This window comes from Manihot esculenta, chromosome 15, assembly GCF_001659605.2.
Source record: "Manihot esculenta cultivar AM560-2 chromosome 15, M.esculenta_v8, whole genome shotgun sequence".
Classification (NCBI taxonomy): domain Eukaryota; kingdom Viridiplantae; phylum Streptophyta; class Magnoliopsida; order Malpighiales; family Euphorbiaceae; genus Manihot; species Manihot esculenta.
This window is the reverse complement of record NC_035175.2, coordinates 27,223,563-27,234,456: the sequence shown is the minus strand read 5'-3', so window position 1 is coordinate 27,234,456 and position 10,894 is coordinate 27,223,563. Positions and strand designations below refer to the sequence as shown.

The window sequence follows — 10,894 nt, the reverse complement described above, 5'->3', positions numbered from 1 at the left end:
TTTTGAAGAATAAAGGAGATTCATTCTCCATTGTAAAACTAATCTTTTTATCTGTTTCTCTTATTCTAAGATTATAGATTCAACATTATATCATGTAGGCTCATCATAGTACTCTGGAGATATGACGGACAACCTTGGCTCCTTTAGTTGGTTTTCAAGGACAGACCTTGAGAAACGTCCTTTGTTCACGGCATATAAAACAATGATGACGGATTTTAGGTCTCTTTAACTTTCTCTTAAACAAACTGAAAGACTTCCTTTTTCCTTTTCATACTTCATAAAATAAGACTTTTTGGATGAAGGCCACATCAATCCTTTGTCTCCAAATTTAATCTGCAGATAATATTTTTATAAACTTTTTGAGATACTTGTTATCAAGCACGTATTCAACATCTAATTTTGGTCAAGTAGCTTCTTGATGGAACAAAGAGTCATCTCATTAATTTCTTCCAAGGGGATTTAAGTTATATATCATGAATGACAATAGTAGATCATGGAATTTATAGTTATCACTTTCTATGCATCTTATTATGCCACAGGGGGAAGAAGGCCATCAAAAGAAAACCAGAGGCTTGATGTAGGTCTGAGTTCTACTGTTTCTTTTTTCTCTTTCTTGAATAGCATAAACTGAGACCTTTGGAATAAGTTCATCTACGGCAAATTAGTCTCTTTTTTCTCTCCAATAAGGGAGGAGTTTGTTTCTCTAGTTGTGTCTATCTGTCTAAAATTAAATGGTACAGTTGAAGTAGTCATGAGTAAATTAGTAAATATTTTGTGATTACATATTCTGATTCTGTAGTTGTTTATTTAGAAATGGAATCTAAATCAGTATTAGAAGAATCTTTTGTGACTTGTATATTCACAAGGCAAATCTTTATAGGCTATTTGCCTTTTGAGGGCTTAGTATAGATGATTTAGGTAGGGAATGATTTGAAGATAATCTTCTTCCACAGAATTGGAAAAGCAAAGGTTTTTGGTTGGCTGAGGTTGAAATGATAGAGAGGATACTGGATTTTTGAACATGTGATGTGTCATTTTGGCGCTAGTTGATAAAATAGTTTGTATGATGAAAAAGAGCAAACTATAGTGAAGGGAAATGACTAATGGTTCAAACGTGGCATAATCTTTGCAGGTTTTGCATCCAAATTTTTTTTAGGAAGATGAAAGTTATAGAATTTTTTTTTTCTTCTTTTGTTCAACGGGGCTTTTTAATGCTGTATTTAATTTAAGAGGCTTCGAGCTTCGAATCATAATACATTTTTTAGATGCTAGTAGAATTTAGCTTGGCATCAATTTTCTTTGCTTATCTCACAACTTAGGTTCAATTTCCCATCAATCTTTCAAAGAACTTTGTTTTGAGCTACGGTATTATCAATTTGCCAAACAAGCACCATCTTAAATTGTTTAGGGTATGCTAATTAACAACACTATATGGTGTGAAATACCTTTCAAAATTTGTTTTATGCTTATTTTGACAGATCTCACAAACTTGCCATATTTTGAATGTGAAGTCTATTATTTTTCGGGCTACTTAGAGAGTACTCTACGGCTGAAGTCACAAATCTCTTTTGCTCTACGGACTTAGGGAACGGGTTTAGGATGTCTATCCCCCATTGCCCATTGTGAGAACGGCCATGGGCTCAATATGTTTGACTGTGGCGTAGCCGAGCTATTGATATCATTGGTGAATTTTTGACAAATCCCCGGCTTCTTTCTTTACTGTAGGCCAGTAATATCCTTGCCGGAAAATCTTATTTGCCAATGTGGTTGCCCCCCATGAACTCTGCAGACTCCCTGGTATATCTCTTGAATCACCCTGGTTGCCTCCTCGGGGCCTACACATCTCAGCCACAAGCTTGATTTCCTCCTCCGATATAGGGTTTCTCTCACTGCTTGATAATTGGACAGCTTTAGCAGCAATTTTTCGGGCTTTTACTTTTTCTTCGGACAATTTTTCAGTTTTTAGGTACTTCAACTATGGGGTCATCCAGTTTCATTCTTCATCAATTTGCATGATGGGGACTGACTTTTCACATGTGGAGATGTCGATTTGCTGCACGTATATTTTGTTTGGGAGTTGTTCTAGTTCCTCCATAAACAATTTGTTGAGCAAGCCTGTCTCTTCATAATCTTCCCAGGGTATTCGTTGGTACTTGACGATGATTCCTTACTCATCGAGCTCGACTTCTAGAGCTCGTACTTTGGTTAAATATTTCTACATGATGGAATCCTTTTTTTGGTACAATTCTGTCATTTGATTTACTACAAGTTAAGAATTATTGTTTATTCTAAGGTTGGTTGCCTTACTCCTGAGGCTATCTGCATTCCCTTCAGAAGAGTTTCATACTCCGCCATGTTGTTAGATGCCGGGAATCCAAAGCATAGGGCATAGCACATTCTGAAAATCATCAGGTCCTTTCAGCAGAATTTCTGCCCCACTATCTGTGGAATTCGATGCCCCAGCTACAAATAGATTCTACCTGAATTCGTGCTGATGTTGATCCCCATCCCTTATTTCCACTGAACTTTTCATTGTGTCACCCTGCCCTTTATTATTTGTGTAACGACCCGAGAATCGGACCGCTACCGGCGCTAGAATCCAGATCGACTTAAGGTCGCCGGGACTCGTAGCAAGCCTAACATACATCCTGTACATCTGGTATAATCTCATACATGATCAAACATAAGCATAAACTTTTAAAACATAAAACTGTAAACTTTTTCTTTCTTTCAAATACCAAGCTTAACCTGTGCATGCACAACACATAAACATAGACCCCAACACTAGAGTTCTCATCATCTACTCTCGTGGGGCAACATATATTAGGCTTGGCTTTTCCTGTCTCATAATAAAACATACATAAGGACCATGTACAAAGGGATTAACCACGTTTTTAGGGCAAAGCACAACTCTAACTATTACATTACATAATAACATATTACATTTCGATACATATCTCTACCTTACATCATGTCCACTACTAGTCTATTACATAAACATGATCATGGTCATAATCTGCTGATCTCCTTACTATCTCTGAACCTGCAAACCTGGGGTTAGGGGAGAGGGGTGAGCTACAAAAGCCCAGTGAGCAGAACTAAAGAGAAAAACAGTTTATTATATCATATGTTTTCATGATATGCATCACATCACAAACAATACACATCAAGGATGAATTCGTCACCATTAGCCCTCTACATCAAGATCTCATCTCATAACAAATCCAACAATGCTCTATGCCAGGGGCGATACGGCCACGCCTGGACTTCACATAACTCTATGCCAGGGGCGATACGGCCACACCTGGTCTTCCTTACTCTATGCCAGGGGCGATACGGCCACACCTGGTCTTTCATGCTCTATGCCAGGGGCGATACGGCCACACCTGGTCTTTTCATGCTCTATCATGCCATACATGTCATATCGTGTCATATTATGTCATATCACATCATACTGAGGGCTAATGGGTCATCCAATATTCATCCACATCATCATACATCGTAATATGCAATGCATCATATTCGTGATCTCTAATGCAACAACTTATTATATAACATGGTATTCATGATGCATGAACATGCTTTGAACATTCAATTTCTTTAATATAAAAAGAGTTATGTTCTACTCACCTTGACTAGCTCTGGACCGACTCTGAAGCAGTTAACACTGCTAAACACCTTGGTTCCTCAGGTCCGATCCTACATAGATGGACTCCAGTGAGGTGCCAAACATACTCTAAACAATACATAAACAACTCCCAAAAAACCCCTAAAACCTCCTCAAAACAATCATAGAAAACACCCATGAAAGCGCTGGACAGGGCACTTTCGGCGGCACTTTCGGCGGCCGAAGGTCCCTTTCAGAGACGAAAGTCATGCAGGTTCGGGGGCACCTTCGGCGGCCGAACCTTCTCTCCAGAGACGAAAGTCAGGCACTTTCGGCGGCCGAACATCACCTTCGGCGGCCGAAAGTCTGCTTCAGCTCCGAAACACAACTTTCGGGGGCAAGGTTTGGCGGCCAATCCATGCATCTATAGGCAGGTTCGGCGGCCGAAACCACCTTCGGCGGCCGAACCTGAGTTCTCCCAGAACTCAGCCCTTGTGCATACAAGCCTCCCAACCTCTCAAACAAGCCTCCAACCTTTTAAAACATGCCTAAACTTCTCAAAACCAAGCATAAACCCTTAGTCATGCATAAAGGAGCTTAACAACTAGATTAAACTCCAAAAACAACCTCAAAAGCATACATAGGTAGCTTATGACCCACATAGGCCAAAACCACCAAAACATCCCACAATCTCACTTGCTCTTTCCCAATCATGCATACACTCTCCCACATGCATAAATTAGCTCAAACACATCACATAAACATACATTGGGCATAAAACCCACATAAACCCTAACATGCATATCTACCCATACTCAACCATCAAAACATCTTCAAACTTGCTTAAAACTTCTTTAAAATATAAAGGAAAGCATAGATCCACACTTACCTCTTGAAGATTGAGGGTTGGTGCGACCCAAAGCTTGAGATATGGAGAACCCAAGCCCTTGAAGTCTCCAAGCTCTCCAAACCTTGATCCAAGCTTTAAAACTCTTCAAAACAACCATGTAGCTTATAAAACGTGAAGGATTTGAAGAAAAAGCATGAAAACGACTAGAGGAGGACATGAACACACCTGAGCTCGAGAATGGGGAGAAAACTCGCCCATTTTCGGTCTGAGGGGCTTTTATAGGTGGCCAGCCAAATCTCCTTCGGCGGCCTAACGTGCATGCAAAACCCCCCATGTTCGGCGGCCGAACCTGGTTTGTTCAAACATAGCTTTCGGAGGCCAAAAGCGCTCCCAAAACCAACTCATGTTCGGCGGCTGAACTTCACTTTCGGCGGCCGAACCTGGCAAAACCCTCGTTGGTCTTTTCTTTTCAAAACTCAAATCTTTTTCATTTAAAACCATAAAATCATGTGAAAACATTTTAGAAAACACATTTTAATCCCCTAGAAGACTCTGGCATCTTCAGAAATTCCAGATTCCAACGGAGATTCCGCCGTGAAGTCGGGATTCCGATGCCGGGATCTAGCCGGGTATTACAATCTGAGCTGAAGGAGATTCAACTATAAAGTCAGCTAAAGCTTGGGCCTCGATAAATGAGGCAGTACGGGCTAATTTCTACAGACCATGCGAGCATCCGTCCCGAAGGCTTAGGCATGTGTAAGATATTTTTCAAGGGCTGATCAGTCATCGCTACTCCTTGGTGGCCTTTCAGATACATCCTATACTTCCTTACTGCCAACAACAAGGTAAATGACAGTTTCTTAATGTTCATATACCTGTAGGGGTGTAATCGAACCGAGCCGAGCCAAGCTTTATAAAACTCAGATTCGTTTATTAAAAAAATTTGGAAGCTCGAGCTCGAACTCTGAATTCGAGCTCGAGCTCGACTCGTGAAAGGCTCGTTCAGTATAATAATGAGCCTAATTCGAGCTCGAGCTTGAAAAGCTCGATTAGGAAGCTCGTTAATAAAACTCGAGTTCGAACTCGAAAAGCTCGATTAAGAAACTCGTTAAAAAAGTTCGAGACCGAGCTCAAAATTAAAAAGTTCGGTTTGAGCTCGAGTTCAGGCTCGAGCTCAAATTCAGAGTTCGAGCTCAAGTTCAGGCTCGAGCTTAAATTAATAATTACACTTTAATCAGCTTTTAATCATCATTAATATAAATAATATAAAAAAAGAGAGTGCACATAAAAAAATATGCATAACACAATTCATAACTAAAATAACTCAAATAAATACAAATTCAACAACATAATAAAATTACACACAAAGTTTAATATCGTCCTATGCCTGTACATCTCGTCATTGTCATGTTAGGCCATATGTATGGATATACTGTATCATTTCCCATCATTAGGCAGTCATTTAATTTTATCCGGCGCCATGTGGACATGATCTCGGATATTTAGGGGTCTGCTACCCTGCGGGTCTATCAAGTCGATTGGGTTGAGCTCTCTACACGTGGGCCTGAGCCCTGTCTGGTTCGTCTGAGCGAGTCCTGGAATGTGCAGTGGGGAGCAAACCTGTGTATTGGACTTTAATATAGTTACGACCTGACCTTTTTAATATGGGGCTCGGCCATAACCTGGGTATCCAAAGCCCGATAGTCATCATTTACCTTGTCACTTTCTCGTAGAAACCCTCATCCTAGGAATAATAACTTCTCCGCTAAAATAATGCTTTATTTTATGAAAAGAACCTCCTTTACGATACGCAAAATTTACTTCTAAAATCTCAAACCTTAGCTTCTTTAAGATTTTGTGTTTGATGATCGTATATTTCATATACTTAATGGAATTTGATTTACATTAAATGATACGAAACAATTATTCTTGGATGAAGAAAATGGCTTAATTTCTGCTTAATGTCCATTGAAGGTCTACAGTAGCTTTTCGAAAAGAGAATTTCGAGATGGACGATTTTCAGAAATGCGACGAAAGACTACAAACCTATCGCCGAGACCCAAATTCTATCGTTTATGGGGATCAATTTTACATTTTCATTATTTTTTGAAATTTTTTTCGTAAAATTTTCACATTATAATTTTTTGCTATTATAAATAGTCTTTTATTGACTGTTTGGAGAACTTTTGAATTTTTGAAAATTTTATAAAGAATTTTGGTTTTTAGCCTTTCTGAATTTCGTCTTAATCAAATAATATTAATTAAAACTCTTGACGAAATATCTATTATCTTGTTTCATCAAATCTAACTAGAAGATGTGACGCTGTGTTGTAATCTTTGTGATAGAATTGACAAAGTGTCTACAGTTCATTATAATTTGTATAGTGTTCAACACAGCACAAATTCCTCATTTAAGACACTTCTTACGCTATGTTGTTCTTCATAAATTTATTGAGATATAATATTTTACCTTTGAGAATTCATCAAATTTATTACTAGAGTACTCCTTGCCTTAAATAACATCTAAAGTCTTAATACTCTTTCCATATATTTTCATACTTTAAGTTTGAAATTCCTAAATCTTTAATGGATCTCAAATTTGTATTTCACTATTTAAATTTAATGATGGGCTTATTCAAGTTTGAACGTGGTGAGAGCGTTGGATTCCGTAATAAAATTTAATTGAGTTTAGTGTGATAGTTTTTCTCTAAAATGCTTTTAGACAATTTGGATTAGCCTTATTTCTTCTTCTTTTTACCGATGTGGGATTCCACTTCTCCAACGCTCCCCTCAAGTCACAACGGGCTTGAGTTTGTATTCTTTTTGAATCTCAAAAGCCTCAACAGTATTAGTGAGAAATTTTTAAACTTTAAATTTTCATGAAATGTGAAACCATTAGATTTTGATACCGCTATTGAAATTTTTTACAGAACTTATTCAAATCTACGTGTAGTAAGAGTGTTTGGCCTCTATAACAAAGTTTAATTGAGGTTGATGTGATAACTTTCACCAGAATGCCCTTAGACAATTTAAATCGGACACTTCACTTTATTAAATATACATTTCTTCACCTTTTAAGGAGGTTGGATTCCACTTCTCCAACAAATACAAAGACTATCAAATAAAAAGAACAATCTTTCTAACCATTTCCAGAATTAACTACATACAATTTTACAAAAACAAGGAAAATGAACTCATTTGGGGCAAAGTTCAAGAGGTAGACAGCACCAAGCCTACTATCACATTTAATAACCTGTGCATCCTTCTATAAATTGAGAATACTATATTTTTGAAATGATAAAATTCAAATTCTTGCCCAAAGCTTTCTGCAGGATAATCTGAACCAACCCTAATAATTATCAATTATCATATAAGCTAATGATCATTACAAAAGCCCAATGGCAATCCTATGTCAAGGGACGCCCTGAAGATCACACTGCAGTGGGTGTAAAATCAAGTATTCATCTAAGACAAAATTTGCTTAGACTGAATTTGAATTTTATATATATTCAAAGCATAAAATTATTGTTAATCCAAATGAAAATCATAAAATCTCATTTGATAAATCAATTTAAACTCAATCAAAATAAAAATTTTCACTTATCTAAACCTCATTAAATTAGCATGTATATATCAATTTTGATAATTTGATTCAAATTAATACTAAATAATTTTCTAAAAGATCATATCTTTTAATTAATTATTTACAGAATTAATATTAATAATTTTCGCATTTTACTTAATTATTTTATTACTTAATAAAATAAATATACTTATAAAAAATATTGCTGTTTAGACAAGAAAAATAATTCAATTGAAGTTTTATATAATTATGCATAATTTTATTTTTTTCAATGAAATTTTTTAATTGAAAAATAAATTCTTTCAACATAAGAAAAATAAATTATTTAAATTAAATTTTCATACCCATTTGACATTATTCATTTCGTAAAATCATGCATGATTCATTTTATTTAAAAATAAAAATTTTGTAAATTAAAAAAATGAATTCTTTTTTTTAAATAAAAAAAATAAATTAAATTCTTGTCTAATTTCATATTACTTGCTTGTTGGTTCATGGCCCTCTGCCAGCTACTTTTGTTTATAGATACTTTCGGCATCAATTATGGAAATAAAAGTGAAATTTGATTCCAAATTGCTTCTCCTTGCATCACCTCTGGGCTTCCCTTTCATAGAAAGCAATGCATATGGAAATGAGAACCAATTCAGCCCATGTTCATGCTTCCAATATAAGCTGAAATTAGATTAAATCACAAGCTTAAATAAACTCCTTTAAAAATGAAAAATAGAAATCAGTTTCAGAAGTATGTCTGCTTGGAGAATTCTATATATAGCACCAGCAGAAGGTGAATTCAGGCATCAATCGGGCTTCTTCCTTTTCTCCTTTCGTCTATCGTTAATTAAAGAGAAGTATGAAGATCTTATTTATCAGTCTTCTCGCCTTCATTTTAGTTATTATACAGGCAAATGCAGCAACAGAAAATTTCTGGTGCAGCAACCCGGGAACCCGATGTTATGGGAAGTATGTGAAGTGCCCTGATGAATGTCCCAGCACTTCCTCAGAAAACCCCAAGGCTAAAGTTTGCTATGTCAACTGTAACAATCCACATTGCAAGCCCGAGTGCAAACGTAAGCTAGCTAACTATTCTTTCATTTCAGATTATTGGGGATCATTACATTGAACTAATACAGTGAAACATATGTGTTTGATACTTTCAGGTCGCAAACCAGATTGTAACACCCCAGGATCGGCATGCTATGACCCACGTTTTATTGGTGGTGATGGTGTTGTTTTCTATTTCCACGGCAAGAGCAATGAGAATTTCAACTTGGTATCAGATTCCAATCTCCATATTAATGGACGCTTCATTGGCCATAGGCCAGCAGGCAGAACCCGGGACTTCACTTGGATTCAAGCCCTGGGCATCTTGTTCAACTCTTACACCTTCTCCCTTGAGGCCACAAAAGCAGCAACTTGGGATGGGGAAGTTGACCATCTAAAATTCACCTACAATGGGCAAGATTTAGTCATTCCTGAAGGCTCCCTCTCCATCTGGTACTCCCCACAGAAAGATGTCAAAGTAGAGAGAGTATCAAGCAAGAACAGTGTCATAATCACCTTGAAAGATATTGCAGAGATTTTGGTCAATGTGGTGCCAGTGACTAAAGAAGATGACAGAGTCCATAAGTACCAAGTACCTGCTAACGACTGCTTTGCCCATTTGGAGGTGCAATTTAGATTCTTTAAACTGTCCCCTATGGTTGATGGAGTGTTGGGCAGGACTTACAGGCCTGATTTTGAGAACTCAGCAAAGCCTGGTGTGGCAATGCCAATTTTGGGAGACGAAGAGAAATACAAAACCCCGTCGCTTCTCTCTGCAAAATGCGAATCTTGCATCTTCTCTGAAGGCGGCACAGAACAAAAGACCTCATCGATAATAGATTTTGGCACCTTGGACTGCACCCGCGGGGCGTCTGCAGGATATGGAATTGTTTGCAGGAAGTAGATGCCAAAGAAATAAGTACAGAATAATAGAAGCTAGCAGCTTCTAGTTAAATAAGTAATGGTGTTTTTTATGCATTTGGAAATTATGTTGAAGTCATTGTTTTGATATCTACATGGTGTATTTCATTTCATGAAATTCCACAATCATATATATTCACTGGTTGTTTGCCCGAACATAATGTGTATTATATTATTATTATATATAATAATATAAAATTATTTTATAAAATAATATATTTTTTTATATGAATTTATTCTGTTTATTAAAATGAGTAAAATATTTTCTCTTTTATATTTAGATTTAAAACTTGAAATGATTTGATGAAGAATAAATCATAATATTTTATTTTATTTCTTAGAACTTAAAATAATATAAGAAAAACACTGTTGATTAAATATATGATCTATTGCCATAAAACAAAAAACATAATTCATAAGAGAATTAAAAATCTAACTAATATGTATTATTTTCAATTTTAAAATAAGAAATTTAAAAATCTCAAATATTAATTAAATACAAAGTCATACATCAATAAAATCAATAAATTTAATTACATCAAAAAAATTAAAAATTTTAATATTTACTATCATATATTATTAATATCCAATAATAGATTCTGATAAATCTTTTCCCCCTCCTGCTCCATGATAGATCTGACTTCTTAATCCATCATACGAGCCCATCAGATGGGTCTCACAATATTTTTTTTGACGAAGGGACGTGCAAAATAGGGAAAAATGATCAGGGGTCTACCGGGGATGTCCCTGGTGGAGACCCTCCGACGCCCGAGTCAGTCTTGTAATATAATATTCCATGGATAGACCCGAGTTTTAGAGAAAGAATATGGAGGCCCTGAAAAAGAAGAAGAAGCAGAAGAAGAGGAGAGAGATCCCTTTTTTTCCTGTCCCC

At 36.4% G+C, this 10,894-nt stretch overlaps 1 protein-coding gene across 1 annotated transcript; it reads left to right on the top strand.

Moving 5' to 3' along the window:
- The first annotated feature begins 8,793 nt into the window (after window positions 1-8,793).
- On the top strand, window positions 8,794-10,092 carry LOC110602652. The gene is made up of 2 exons (XM_021740223.2): window positions 8,794-9,107; window positions 9,198-10,092. The coding sequence occupies exons 1-2, from the start codon at window positions 8,891-8,893 to the stop codon at window positions 9,983-9,985; spliced, it is 1,005 nt and encodes a 334-aa protein (XP_021595915.1). The 5' UTR covers window positions 8,794-8,890; the 3' UTR covers window positions 9,986-10,092.
- Window positions 10,093-10,894: the final 802 nt, after the last annotated feature.

What these genes read in the sequence shown, in the direction of transcription:
- LOC110602652 (XM_021740223.2), top strand. Translation starts at nt 8,891, where the DNA reads ATGAAGATCTTATTTATCAGTCTTCTCGCCTTCATTTTAGTTATTATA. An exon ending in TTGCAAGCCCGAGTGCAAAC is followed by an intron (nt 9,108 to 9,197) that starts GTAAGCTAGCTA and finishes TGATACTTTCAG; the next exon opens with GTCGCAAACCAGATTGTAAC.